General features: G+C 36.9%; 1 protein-coding gene across 4 annotated transcripts in view; it reads left to right on the top strand.

Moving 5' to 3' along the window:
- The window catches only part of slc4a4b (solute carrier family 4 member 4b), a 54,563-nt gene extending 51,134 nt beyond the window's left edge, over nt 1-3,429 (top strand). For all 4 annotated transcript variants that reach the window (XM_084386597.1, XM_084386596.1, XM_084386595.1 and 1 more), the window contains 2 exons: nt 739-809; nt 1,712-3,429. In XM_084386597.1, the coding sequence (XP_084242723.1) occupies nt 739-773 (35 nt within the window). In that variant the 3' untranslated portion in view covers nt 774-809; nt 1,712-3,429. The remainder of the gene's footprint in view (nt 1-738; nt 810-1,711) is intronic.
- Nucleotides 3,430-15,533: the final 12,104 nt, after the last annotated feature.

Below are 15,533 nucleotides of genomic sequence, written 5' to 3'. Positions count from 1 at the left end.
ACAGTTATAATGTTACAAAAGATTTCTATATCAAATAAATGCTGTTCTTTTGAACTTTCTAGCCATCAAAGACTTCTGAAAACTATCTCACAGTTTCCACAAAGATATGAAGCAGCACAACTGTTTTTAACATTGATAATAATAATACATGTTTCTTGAGCAGCAAATCATCATATTAGAATGATTTCTGAAGGATCATGTGACACTGAAGACTGGAGTAATGATGCTGAAAATTCAGCTTTTATCACAGGAATAAATTACATTTTAATTTAAATTGAATTAATATTTTACAATATTATTATTATCATTTTTGATCAAATAAATGCAGCCTTGATGAGCAAAAGAGACTTTTCAAAAACATTTAAAGAAATCTTATGTTTCCACGTGTTTTTGTTGATTCACGTGCATATCTGACCATAAGCTGCAATAATAGTCATGATTAATAATATTAAATATTATACAATATTCCCAATGGCTAAAATCAGGTCTTGACTTAAATATCTTGTTTTCAGTCACATTACGGAAGTAAATTGGGTTGCAAACACAGTCTCATGTTGACTTTATCAGGATGGGTTGTGGGTCTGAATTTCCTGTTCTTTACTACCTCTTTTTATTCTAACTACTAACCAATCAACTCCTTTTCAGCTGCATCGTAACCCCTTTATATGAACCCTCTAAGATTTGATCATCTGACGTGTGTGTATATATAATAACAGTACGTTTGTTTGTTTCTCATAGGAAATAAACCCATGTCCTTCCTCACTCCCTACTGATGGAAAGCACTTTTTCCCTTCCGTGACTATGTCAAGGTAAGTGTTTGTGTGTGTGTGTGTGTGTGTGTGTTTTAATATCACTATTAGTAAGGATAGTATGATCTCTGTATAATATCAGTTTTTAAATGCAAGATATTTAAAGTGTACCTGAAGTATACTTGCAATATTTCCATATTTGCAGAATCAAAAATACTTCAGTATATCTTTAGTTGGACCTCAGCACTATTTCCAGATAACTAGTTCAAAATTAGTTGTTCCAATCTAGCAAACTTTAAGTATACCAGTTTAGTATACCAACAGTACAATTGCAGGGTATTTATATGAAGCACGTAACATGTAAATGTATTTGTTGTGTACTTAGCATAAAATAAACGTATTTCAAATATATTTTAGTATATTTATTTTTCACTAGGGTAGGCTTGGGTTAGGCCATAAAAATATAATGAATATAAAAAAATCAGTGGAAGTCTATGCAATGCCCACTGTGTGTGTGTGTGCACTTGTCTTTGTGAGGACCATTTTTAGACCATCAGAGTGAGTAAAGTGAGAACTTTCTGAGACCCCTTTAAAGGCCTGTTTGAGGGTCAAGACTTGGCTATAGTTAGGTTAAGGGTTGGGGTTAGGCACTTATTTGTGGTAGTTAAGGTAAGGTGCTTGAGAATGCACTATGTCAATGAATGTCTTCACGAAGATAACTGTACGAACATGAGTCAGTAGGTCTGAGCTTGTGTGCACATGCATATCTATATTTACCCAGCTCAGATCAGCATGAATATCACGTTGGCTCAAGCTGGTTTATGGTGGTTAGTGCTGGTCTAACGCATCATGCAATTAGCATCATAAATGATGCATGTCTACGAGTTCGCATGGTTATGTGTGTATGCAAGGCTGTATGTTTTGAAATATCTAACAGCTTTCTGTCTTTCTCTTTCACCTAGTCAGGATTTAAACCCTTTTAAGAAGATGGTGCCTCAGATCAGAATCGATTTGGACTCAGACAACAACAAATTCTTCTGGAAAACTCCATCCTCTGAGACGTCCCTTTAGACACTTGTGAAAACACACACGTTAAGGTCCAGATGATGGTTTGAAAATGAAAAACTTTGCTGAAAGTTTCTTTTTAAAGTCTAAACTAATGGATGGATGTCATTTCAACACTACAACCAATAGCTGCACAAACACAAACAAAAAAAAAGTGTGAAACTTTATGTCCTCCTGACATTTTTGGTAGCATTAGCCTACTTTTTTTTTTAGGGGGTGTTTTTGCTATCGTTTTAGTTTTAAGTTCTGGGTCCAGACTGATTTTTTGTTCCAATATTTTTTTATAACCATAATATTTTATTAAACAGAAAAGACATAATCAGTCTTAAAAATGTAGAATCCAATTGTATAAAATAAATTTGCAGTTTGAGTTTTTCTTTTGGCCAAATAACTGCTCTTCATTCAAATGAGCACATTAGATCAATTTATTTTTAAATGTCTTTGAACAAATTTGTATTAGTGTCTCCGTTCTCTTTGATACTTTGCGTATTTAAGCGTATATTTACTGAACCACAATTGTGGGCGCAACTATTATTCCCAATAAGGGAAACTTCGGTTTTAAAGACACAATTAGCCTACTTAAATCTTTCCTGTGCTTAAGAAGACACTTCAAAAAGTGGGAAACACTCGATATGAATCTAATTTTCTAGTTCTACCTCTTGTAATGGACTGTAGGTGCCAGGCACTTGTTAGAATGAAGCATTTCTCTATGCAGTACGTTACGTTACGGATGTCAACGGCGATCTTAAAGTCACGTGACCGGAAGAGTGGCCATCGCGCTGGAAGCCTCTTCAACATTCTTCTGTCTACGAAATTCCCTCCGCCCTTTTGTGAACTCGAGATCTGTTTCTTCGTTCATAAATGACAATCCATAACCGGGGCGGACACTTTCAATGTGATTGCGTTCTATGTATTTACTATGAAGCAGTTGATTTATGGTGATTTTATTGTCTGGATATTTTTATGTACTTTTTTTAAAAAGAAGTAATGCTGTAGATAGAGACATCTTTTATACTGAGATGAGAGGTGTAAGGACTTAATAATGAGATGTAATGTTAAACAGCTGCACCAAAGTGACAGAAATATGCAAATTTCCTTGTTTGTGTGTGTGTGTGAGAACTTATGCTGCCATTAAGAAAGATCATTTCTCTTACGTTCAGCACGAAGATATTTCAGTCAGCAAATCGGGTGTAGAATATTTGTAACAATTATAAATCCACAGTCATTAAAACTTGAATATAGACACACAAGTCAGTGTTTGTACATAGGTCTGTTTATCATCATTATCTCATCCTCAATAATGTCTTCCATTTCTTTTGATTGAATCAAATTGCTTTTTCAAGGACTAAACTGTCGTAGCGAGACGCATATGCAAGATGACGTTTTCATGAATCATTTCTTTTAGATGCACACCTGTTTTTTGTTTTGTTTTTTAAACCTGTTGAGATGTATTTATTGTCCTTCTGTTCTCTTCTGGAAGCTGTCTTACTCTCTGATTATAACGATGACGCTACAGGCAATAATGAGATTAACAGTTGATCACTGTTCTGTAAAAGGGAATCACCAATGTAGCACTGTGAGGCGATGGGCAAATTAAAGCAATTATTAAAACTCATTCTCATGGTGTTATGCATTTAAATGAGCTTTTATATGCTGAATCAATCATAGTGATGTTGTTTACTACATAGAAATGACATAAGGACACTCTATGACTTAGAAATGTTGCACACATGCTTAATATAGGCCTATTCATTATAAAGATATGGATTTGGATTAAACTGATTTGCAGTTAGAAATTGAAGTTTAAAAAATGACCAATAATTCTCCAAATCCAGATTAAAACGCACTCATCACCTACACATTACATTCAGGAAAAAAGAAACCTTTCAGAATCTCCCTCTGAGGTGAAAGTGCTCCAGGCCAAAGCGGATATGTAACAGAACCTGAAACATGGGTTTAATCTGGATAAAAGCCCAGGCCAGAGACATCATGTTCTAGTCCTTGTAATCTCTGACCTTCAAGACACTGAGAATTCTAAAGAAGATCAAGAGAATTCCATAGAACTGGAATGATCTCCCTCCTCCTCACCTGTCCGAATCCAACATCCCAGCTAACTGAAATCTGTGTTCCAAATTATTATGCATGCAAGTTCTAACTTATCAGTAAGGTTTCAGCACAGTAAACATTCAGGTTTTAGTTTTTCAAAGAAAGTGTTGTTTTATTTCTCATATCTTTTTAGATAACTGGTAGGATAACAATCTCAGACAGGTTTAAATAGTTTGCCAGGTCTTCTTAGCACTGTAAAAAGTGATCAGTTGACTTAACTTAAAAAAAAAATATTGAGGAAACCCATTGCCTTGAAATTATTAAGTAAATAACCGTCATGCTTAATCGAAAAAAATAAGTAGGCCTAATGTGTAATTGTCAACTTATTTTGTTTTCAATTAAGCATTAAGTTTATTTACGTAATAATTTTGAGTAATTGCCAATGTGTGAACAGCTTGTTAAGAAACTTAAAAAGTTTCTAGGTTGTCTATTTGAAAGATTTTTAATGATGATTTTTATGTGAAGGACTCGGGACGTTTTTGCCGGGAAAATCAAAAGAATGTGACGTTTACATGCGCTCCCGAGAGCCTCTCTTCCGTTCAACGACACACGAAACATTTTTACAATAACAATTCAGGGTATGTACCGTATGCCTTACTAATGTTTCAGAAAAAGTTCCATGAATGATGTAGCCTATAAATAAAGGTTTGTGCTAACGTTTTGAGAACATGATTAAAGACCAGATAACTTTGAATGAACGTCTCCCTGAATAGCCAAATGTTTGTTCATGAGAAAACCTTGTCAGAACATTAGCAAAAGTTCTGAAAACGTTCCCTGTTGCTGCATAACACAACATTCTCATTTCTTGCAAACTGATTGACCTAATCCTTGACGTTTAGTCTCGTCGTAGCCTAATTGCTTTCACTCACATGTTTCGCTGAGATAAACCGTGTTTGCACGAAGATGAACGGGAGAATGACTGGTAATTATTTAAATTGCTCACTATCACGGCATAGGCCTCTTTCAAATAAGTTAATCAGAGCTGAGATTCGCATATTTTCCATTTCAGTAAGCTAATCGACGGATCTCATCACGGGAATGGATTTAGCAAGTAATGAAGCAAAAAGACACCGGGCTAAATGTCATCATATGGTTGGACAACTTTAACACGGAGTTGTTAGTAGTTACTTTGATCATCTCCTGATATGTGGCTTTTCGCAGGAATTTCACCTTCACTGTCCTGCACTGATAATGGGATGTATAAACGCACGTCTGCTCTATTAACCCATGGGTCACAGTATAGCAGTGAGTATATGGGGTAGATAGACCTCTGGGATGAAGCCATGAAGGATCCTTTCATTGATCAGCCTTGAGCTGTCGACCACTATGCCACACCATCTCTCAATACTAATAACCCCACTAAGTTTTACCACGTATATTTTGATGTAGGGTGACATGGGGTAAGATGTTCCCCCATCTTAAGAACCATGTGGATTTACTTTTAAACAGTAGGTCTAGGCCTAACATATTTAGAGATATAAGTTTAGCATGATGATGCATCAGCTAATGTGTTATTATAGGTAATAAATTGAAACATTTGCTAATTTAGATGTAGGCTAATTTATTATCAAAACAAAATGTAAAATATAAAAAGAGGGGTAAAATGGCCCCTACTGGGGTAAGAAGTCCCCCCTGGATAAACATTTACAGAATGTGTAAAGTAGCCTACTTTTGGTATAATTATTATTAATATAGGCCTATATATATATATGTATGTGTGTGTATATCGGGACGTACTCGGGATATATAGCCTATATATATATATACAAAAAATTAAGCGCCATTAATGTAAAATACTAAATCAACTATACAGTTTGAAATTGTATATTTTGACAATTTAGTTGAATAATTCAATAACTAATGACAGAAAAAGCAGAAAAGAGATTTATCTGAAAGGTAAAATTATTTTGTACAGGCATATCAATATTTACTTATTTAATTACCCATATTTTATATGAAGAAATGTCATAATAGCAGCACTATGAATATGAATGCAAATTGAATGATTTCACTCAACTAACCTAAAGGTTTTAATGAAGGTGAAGATGTCTGAAATGTTTATTTAATTCATGAAAATACTGAATAACCCCATTAATTACAATAATTATTCAATTGAAGAAAATACTAACAACATGCCACTTGGCACCTTCTGTGCCAATTCTGGGTGGCTCATTTTACCCCAATGATCTAATTTGAACCTTTTACTTCAAAATAAAAACTATACATTTTACTCCACAAATCCCTCATTAACAAATAGATGCAAAAAAACAAACAAAAAAACATAATATTCAACATGTCATAGATCACTATTTTCCAGAGACACAAAGTCAGGTAAATTAACCTCAAAACTGTTTCGGCTGACCAAGTCTCACAAATGTTGTTATTCAGATGAAATGACAAAATTAAGAATAGCATAGGCATTCATCAAAAGATCTGAGATGAGATTTTGTGTCATCTATAGTCAGGAGAAAAAATTCTTCATCTTCATGTTACCCTAATACCTTCTGAGGAATCAATTCAATTCAATTTCCTTTTATTGTTATATGTAATACAATGAAATTAATTAGAAAACCTTCCAGTGCATCCACACGTCACGTGACAACACAACAACAGTAATTAAGACACAATAAATTTAACATACAATTTAGAAACTTGGCAGTTTCGTGTAAAGATATTGTACAATGTTATTATAAAGTGAACCTATCTAATTATTATAATTAGTGCAACTGAATCATGCCCATCGCTTATCAACCCACATTATTAGAAACGTTTTCTTTTCTGAAAGACTTTAACAAACAATTATACAATATATATATATATTTGAATTTTTAGAAACAAATCATGTGTTTATGTGGTGAATACGACAGTCAATCATAATGTGGGTCTTCTATCAAGCTTGATTCGTATTCATCCACTGTCTTTTGGCGACATCGACTGGCCATTTATCAAAATTGAGCGAGAGGAAACCTTCTAGAGTTCAAACTCAAACCCTGCCAGAGCACATCTGTAAAAGTCCAGTGAAACATTTTTTTTTTAACTAGTTTAAAAAATTTGATCCGAATACCGAATTAGACTTTGATTCAGAAAAGATTCTGCAGGAACACTGATCTCCAGTCCAGAAGTTGGCCTACAACTGAGAACCCTGGTTTTACACTTTGCTTCCTGATTGTGAATATTCAATTAACTAAATGATAATGTGATTAACTTTCTATGTACCAAAAAAATTATATATATATATATTAATTAATTTTAATTCAATTTAAAACGTGTAATGAAACGGTCATGCCCAGTAGGCGGCGGTGCAGTGTTGTAGGCGATAATACGCATGCGCAGTACGATGTGTGCACTAGCCCTTCTGCTCTAGAAGACAGCTGACACGTGAGCAGTGTTTCAGCAGCACTGCATGGCAAACTAGAGAAATCCAGTTTTTTTAACATGCAGCTGTGCAGCGCGACATGTTTCTCTGAGATTATGAACACACAACCTGGTTAAAACAGGATGTCTGCTGTGGTTTTAATCGCCAGTGAACTGGAAATGTTATGCTGATTCAACTGTCCGCTTTTGCAGCCTTTTGACTTTGTAAAACCGCCTTCCTCGAATCACAAATCATCATTTACTTCTTCTCTATTTATCCGAAAGCACCAGATTGTTGTCATTCGCGCTGGCAATAACAATAAACAGTAGTGAAGTCTGTATGGTGAGCAGAAAGGAGGCGTGGGATGACGCGGAGGTCCATATTGACAGGAAAACTCCCCAAATTTGGTGCTGCTTCCTGCACTGTACGGGTCACCACGATGCGCCTGTTCCGCGCGCTAGAGTATGGAACGCCGTTGGGGACAATACTTATTATATGCAACGCGTGAAATTTGGACGCATTAACACGCAGAGTTTGTACGCGTAAATACGAAGTATATGTTCGGGTGTCGCGTCAGACCGCACAACAGCCAATAGCGTTGCCCTATTTAGGATTTCATTTGCATTTGTGATGCGATGGCACGTTGCTGTATACATATATAAACATCAGACGACATTTCTTTCCGTGAGGGATGATCTGTTAGGTAAGCAAATACCTATGCAAACGTCACACGTAACATTTGTTCGTGAATGAGATCGTAATTTTACGTTGGCATGTACATAGGCAAGCGTAAAACTTTAGAGTCAATGATGCATTTATACGTTGGTTGTGATGTCAGTGCTGTGTCATGCTGTGGCATCTCATCCCGTTTGTACTCATGCAGGTTTTTTGTCTCCGGTAACGTGGAAAAGTGGATTGCTGATGGAGTTTTCGGTTTCTTGCCACTGTTGCCTTTGGCTTGCTCAATTGGGGATATTTTGGGAATATTTAATTTAATTTTATCAATCAATAAATTTACACTAGAAACAAACCTTGTTGTGTTATTTTGGTTTATGCTGTGAAGCTGCTTTGATGCAATCTGTATTGTGAAAAGCGCTATATAAATATTCTTGACTTGACTTGACTCTCTACGATGGCTCATAGAATTTTTTTATTAAACTGTCAAAGAACTTTTACAGACTGCGTTCAGTTGGCATCCTCTTATAACAGGCTATATACACATGTATAACATATGTTAACATATGTATACAACATACAACACTGGATATGGCCATAGCCAGGGTTTAATAATTAGTGAGGTCCACGGTGGGGTGTCAATAATTATACATAATAGTGCCAATAAATGCCATAAATCATTCAACTTTAATAAATACAATGAATAATAAAGTTAGCAAAGGCTAAATACTAAATACTGTGGCTATTGTTTTTTCAAAATGACTGGAGTAATCTCCGAGTGGGCCAGCATCAATCTGGTATGAGAGACTCTGGAATGCTCCTTGAAGTCGGGATGTAAGGTTGACTGGAAATAATTAATACACATATACTGTATGTATACTGTATATGTCAGATAAAAATCTAATAACAACAATATATTGTAACAATCACAAATGTAACAATTATATTATAACAATAAGGCAAATACAAAAGCAGAAAACAAAGCACCAGTAGCCTATGACAATTTACAAATCTTTATTCAACATTTAAACACAGACACAATCATACGACACATAAACATTATAGAATCACTACAGCAGGCGGACCACGTAAACTGTGGGGCAGCCAGTCCAAGTCCAAGTGTAAATAGCAACAGTTGTCGATTCAGTAGACATTTAGATGCTATTTACTTATAAATAGTGACAGATAACGTTACTATTTGCTCATCAGTATTGTTGTGCATTAAACATCCTGCAATATAACTGACAGTAGATCATTAGATTTATAAAACAATATTAAAATCATGGCAACTTATTGAGATATTAAAGACCTAGAGCTACCCCGAACCTACCTAAATGTAACTTTTATGAATTAAAATGAATTTTAATTCAAATCATTTTTATTGAAAACAAATGCGTTTAATAACTGTAAAGTTATATAAAAAAAGCGCTGTCAGTGGGAATAGAAACCCGGCCCCCCTTTACACGCCACAGAAACCGCTGACTAAAGTGACTTTTTCCACATATAGGGTAGACTGGCCTAGTGTAATTAGTTCTGCCAACAAGTAGGCTATTTGCAGTGGTCCAAATAGACACCTCGAATGTATTAACCAGAGGGGAAATATGGTCGTTTACTTTACCTACAGGACAAATTCATGGGCGTCAGTTTGGTTTGAAATGTGCTGGGGACAGAGACGCATTCGGAAGTGCATTTTCAGAAGTGCTGGGTACAATGACGCATTCATTTTTTTTCTCTCTTTCGCGCAGGTTATGTTTTGGAAGACGATGTCCTGTAGCTCAGGCACGGCCCCACTTTTCAACAGGCCCACCCAAAAGTAAAAAAACAACAACAACCTTTTACTATATTCTAATTTTGTCAATAGTTATAAAAAAAAATCGCCAATAAGCTCATAATTTGTGCTAAAATAGTGTTTAGTTTTTAAAAACCATTTTAAAAAGCTGGTTATATTTTGATGTTTCTGCGCAAGTTCAGCAGACAGTGAGGTTCGGGTTTGTTCCGATCAGAGCTCGTGAGTGTAGAGCGCATTTCTGAATATTCCGCTCCGCTCGTCCACTTCGTAAAAGTAATGATATGAATGATTGTTAATAGGCTATATATCTTCATTAACTAGAGATATAATTAAACAAAAAGTAGTCAAAACACATCTAACAGAACATAGCCTAAGTTGTTTATTTTTTACACCTTGTGTTCTTATTTTGTTTAATTAACGAAATGTCAATCTTCGTGTTTATAACAGAAGATACAATACAATACAAAAATCTTCAAGATGTATAACGGATTGTCACCTTATAAACAGTCCCTTTTTAATGGAATAATACACCCTTATAATAAAGAAAAAGCTTCAGTGATAAAGAATATGAACGCAATGCATTTAATTATACATTAAGCGTTTTCCTTTCATAGAAACCCTTTATTATAAGGAAAATAGGTGGCTCTTAACGTGTCTTTCTATGGGAGGATGGCATAGCGGTGCATAGCAAATATTCAATGCATTCAATGATAAATATTCAATGGTATTCAATGCAAAACAAATAAAATAAATAAATTATCGTGGCATTAATTAGCCCATAAACAATATTTATTTTAAAGCCTAAACGAATTTGTTTAAAGAAAAACACCAGCGTTGGGCGTTTAACTGTATAGGCTAAGTGTTTCAGCCGCCCTTTTCAAACTGGCGCAATAAAATGCAACAGAATTTGATTAGTTAAAGGGATACTCCACTTTTTTCGGAAATAAGCTCATTTTACATCTCCCCCAGAGTTAAACAGTTGAGTTTTACCGTTTTAGAATCCATTCAGCCGAACTCCGGGTCTGACGGTACCACTTTTAGCATAGCTTAGCACAGATCATTGATTCTGATGAGTCCAGTAGCATTTCTTTCAAAATGACCAAAGAGTTTCAATATTTTTCCTATTTAAAACTTTACTCTTCTGTAGTTAAACCATGTACTAAGATCGACGGAAAATGAAAAGTTGCGATTTTCTAAGCCTATATGGCTAGGAACTACTCTCATTCCGGCGTAATAATCAAGGAACTGTGTGGCTGTACCATGAGTGCAGCAGGCGTAATGATATGACGCAGCGCCTGAAAATAGTCCCCAGCTCGGTAACTTCTTCCAACGTGACCGGGACTAAGTTTGTCTAACCTATTAGACCTATTTTCAGGCGCTGCGTCATATCATTACGCCTGCTGCACTCATGGTACAGCCGCACAGTTCCTTGATTATTACGCCGGAATGAGAGTAGTTCCTAGCCATATAGGCTTAGAAAATCGCAACTTTTCATTTTCCGTCGATCTTAGTACACGGTTTAACTACAGAAGAGTCAAGTTTTAAATATGAAAAATATTGAAACTCTTTGGTCATTTTGAAAGAAATGCTACTGGACTCATCAGAATCAATGATCTATGCTAAGCTATGCTAAAAGTGGTACCGTCAGACCCGGAGTTCGGCTGAATGGATTCTAAAACGGTAAAACTCAACTGTTTAACTCTGGGGGAGATGTAAAATGAGCTTATTTCCGAAAAAAGTGGAGTATCCCTTTAAACATGAAGAGGATTATCCGTCTGGCATGGCCGCTCGCTCTAACGTTAACCTAGATAAATGTTTGCTATTATGAAGCGCATATCCGAGTGTTTGTGCGGAGTGTGGAGCGCGCACTATGACATGGATGGAGGCGCCGGTGCCATCACTCGCATTTTCCTATCAACAGTGGAAACAACTTAAAATACTCCATGTCTGGTCATACAGAATATAATAATACATCAGTCGCAACTACTTTTATTTGTGTAAACTCACAACAACAAGAAAACGGTGTGCCTTTGTAAAATAAAATAAAACGAACAGGGCGCGCTTTCATGATCTCTGTGAATTGGAGCGCGCCTCAAAAATGAACTGACAAACAGTGTATAGACAAGCCTCACAGACATGAGAAATATAACTATAAAGTTACTAAAAAAAAATGTCCACCAACGAAAAAAAAATCCAATCGAAAGCAAATACGGTAGCTACCATCTGATTATGTAATCCTGTCCGAATGAAAGGCGCATCTAGGCTACATTACAGCGGAGATGTGGAGATATGTATGCAGGCAGCCTACACTGATTTAGAAAAGACTAGTTCATTAATAAACAATTAAAATGCATCGTTATTTTAAAACGACATAAGATCTCGTTATTAGACATAATTGAGGTGAAAAAATAATATGTATGTGGCAGCAATGCGTCACCATATGATTCTGCTATATTTACTTTTTATAGCTATATAAAATCCTAAAAATTTTTTGTTCGGTCAGACAATGATTACCAAATTTCTCTCTCATATTGCTCCTCACAACCACTGAAAACGGTCAAAAAAATCGAACCAAAAGTCAAATTAATATGGACGGAAGTTAAAAGTGGTGGGTACAAAATGACTCATGACGAAAGTCCCCCCCGAAATCGACGCCTATGGACAAATTCCTTTAATGTTACAAAAGAATATAATGTCAATTCATGCAGTCATTGAATGCATTTATTCATTGACTATAAATTATCACCAGTTTAACTAAAACAGAAAAATTTGTATGTCGCACATCAAATAAGACTCAGAAATATTACACGTTCAAACATGTCATGTTTACACGACGAAAACGTTCGTCTAGAAACACGTAACAAAAAATACACGGCCATAAATGTTGCTTTAAGGCGATACAAACGATCGTGTCTTTAAATAACATGACAAAAAACTTCGCGTTTAGACGTACAAAACGTTCGCGTTTACACGGACCAAAAAGACGCGTACAAACTGTGCGTGTTAATGCGTCCAAATTTCACGCGTTGCATATAATAGGTATTGTCCCCAACGGCGTTCCATAATTGCATGCTGGCACATTGGAAACCATGGAAATTTACTGGCTGGTATGGCTATCTAAGCACAAATAACAAACAAATCCTGTAAATTGCAGGATTAAATCTAAAATAAAATTTGAACAATGTCTTTAATGAACAACACACAACATTTAAAACAATACATATCCTAACACAATAAAAAGCATGCAACTGTGTGAATCAGAAAGTGGGAGGGGGGTTAATAGACCACTTACTGATATTTAGTTTTTCCTCAATCAAACTTCTTTAAATGAATAGTTGCTTTAAAATCAATTAACACAACATACAAAAAACACCCTTCTGTTGATGAAACAGTTCAGTATTCACTGCACAATGAAGCACTGCAGTCTATTAATGCATTTATTAAAAGTAGCCTAAATGTATATCATCAGAGCTATTCTCTTTGATTTTATAACATATTCAGCTACAGACACACAAATACACTAATGAAATACATGTTTTTATATTTTTAATAATTAATAGTGCATATTGTTTTCTAAATGGAACCATCCCTACACCCAAAGAGCATAAAGAGGTAACACCCCGTGCAGCACTTTTTGCATTCCTTGTATTAATGAAAATGCATGTTGTGTGAAAGCCCTGAGTGTTTGGTATTATACAGCGATCAGCCAGGTGTGGACATGCAAAATCGGCAGCTAAGTTACAAATCAGACCGACTGGTCTGTTATCCAACCACGTATATGTTTTTTCTCTGTGCGTAAATGAATAGGGGTGAGTTTTCGTATATATTTCGCCTTTGTTATTGATATTGTTCTGAATGTCGAGATTTGCTCGTAAAATAAACGCATTTTAAACTGCGTCACAAAGTGAAACCAAACCGTTTTCATATCAGACTTTGAGCTCGAAAATGATTGTAATTAGATTAGATTATAAGATATTCTCTATAGTTTCAGATCAACCGGTGTGTTCAATATTGTTTGATGTTGAATTTAATGACATTTAATGTTTGCTACTGTAATATTGAGCATATAGGCTACAACGTTGCGATCGTGCAATCTGCATGTCATTGTTTACTTTATTATGTTAATAATATAATCACGCCGCACGCGGTTTACCCAAGTATGTTAATTTATATAGGCCTATTACTTAATAACTGAATGTTCACGAGTTCACACTTACATATAATTTGAATGGGTAAGTTTAATGCGTATATGGCGTGCTGTCCGGAGGGAGGGCTCCGAGCTCGGAATTCAGCCCGAACCCAGAGTACTCCCCCCGTATGTAAGTGTTTAGTACTAGAAGTGTGGAGAAGGGGTGGTGGAGGGATGCTGCAAAAACTGTCAATGGAATGAGGTGAGACTGCTGAGTATTTATACCTCTCACCATTGATTGCTGAGTGCTTTCCACTTGTGTTAATTATCTGAACGTGCTCCTCCCGAACCTTGTTAATAAAACATCATTTCACGAGTTCACACTTACATATAATTTGAATGGGTAAGTTTAATGCGTATATGGCGTGCTGTCCGGAGGGAGGGCTCCGAGCTCGGAATTCAGCCCGAACCCAGAGTACTCCCCCCAAAGCTAAAGCAGAGGACAGCCGCCGGACTAAAGATCCCCCAAATGAGTGCCGAGTTGGCGGGCTGGTATCTCAAGAAGGCCTGGATGCTTGACCGGGAAGGCCCGTAATGGTGGCTCCCTGCCCGGCTGACGTCCCCTGTTGGTCTGTAAACGGGAGCGGTTGTAGTTTACAGAAACAGGAAGGTGGGTGCTTGCCTCTGAGATTTCCTCACACTGCGTTGCTGGAAGAAAGGAGAAAACATTAGTACTCTACTGGGGAAGTTCTCACTCCGTCCACTGTGAGACCAATGCTCGCTGGACGGAAAGGAAACAGGAAAGTGAGTGCTTGCCCGGGAGATTCTCTCATTGCATCATTGGATGAAAAGAGAAAACGTAAGTGCTCCGCTGGGAAAGTTCTCACTCCGTCCACTGTGAGACCAATGCTCGCTGGACGGAAAGGAAACAGGAAAGTGAGTGCTTGCCCAGGAGATTTTCTCACACTGCATCATTGGATGAAAGAGAAAACGTAAGTGCTCCACTGGGAAAGTTCTCACTCCGTCCGCTGTGAGACCAGTGCTCGCTGGACGGAAAGGAAACAGGAAAATGAGTGCTTGCCCAGGAGATTTTCTCACACTGCATCATTGCATGAAAGAGAAAACGTAAGTGCTCCACTGGGAAAGTTCTCACTCCGTCCACTGTGAGACCAATGCTCGCTGGACGGAAAGGAAACAGGAAAGTGAGTGCTTGCCCAGGAGATTTTCTCACACTGCATCACTGGATGAAAGAGAAAACGTAAGTGCTCCACTGGGAAAGTTCTCACTCCGTCCATTGTGAGACCAATGCTCGCTGGACGGAAAGGAAACAGGAAAGTGAGTGCTTGCCCAGGAGATTCTCATACTGCATCATTGGATGAAAGAGAAAACGTAAGTGCTCCACTGGGAAAGTTCTCACTCCGTCCGCTGTGAGACCAATGCTCGCTGGACGGAAAGGAAACAGGAAAATGAGTGCTTGCCCAGGAGATTCTCATACTGCATCATTGGATGAAAGAGAAAACGTAAGTGCTCCACTGGGAAAGTTCTCACTCCGTCCATTGTGAGACCAATGCTCGCTGGACGGAAAGGAAACAGGAAAGTGAGTGCTTGCCCAGGAGATTTTCTCACACAGCATCATTGGATGAAAGAGAAAACGCAAGTGCTCCA

The sequence above is a fragment of the Rutilus rutilus genome (assembly GCF_951802725.1).
Source record: "Rutilus rutilus genome assembly, chromosome: 18".
Lineage (NCBI taxonomy): Eukaryota > Metazoa > Chordata > Actinopteri > Cypriniformes > Leuciscidae > Rutilus > Rutilus rutilus.
This window is presented reverse-complemented; position numbering and strand designations above follow the sequence as displayed.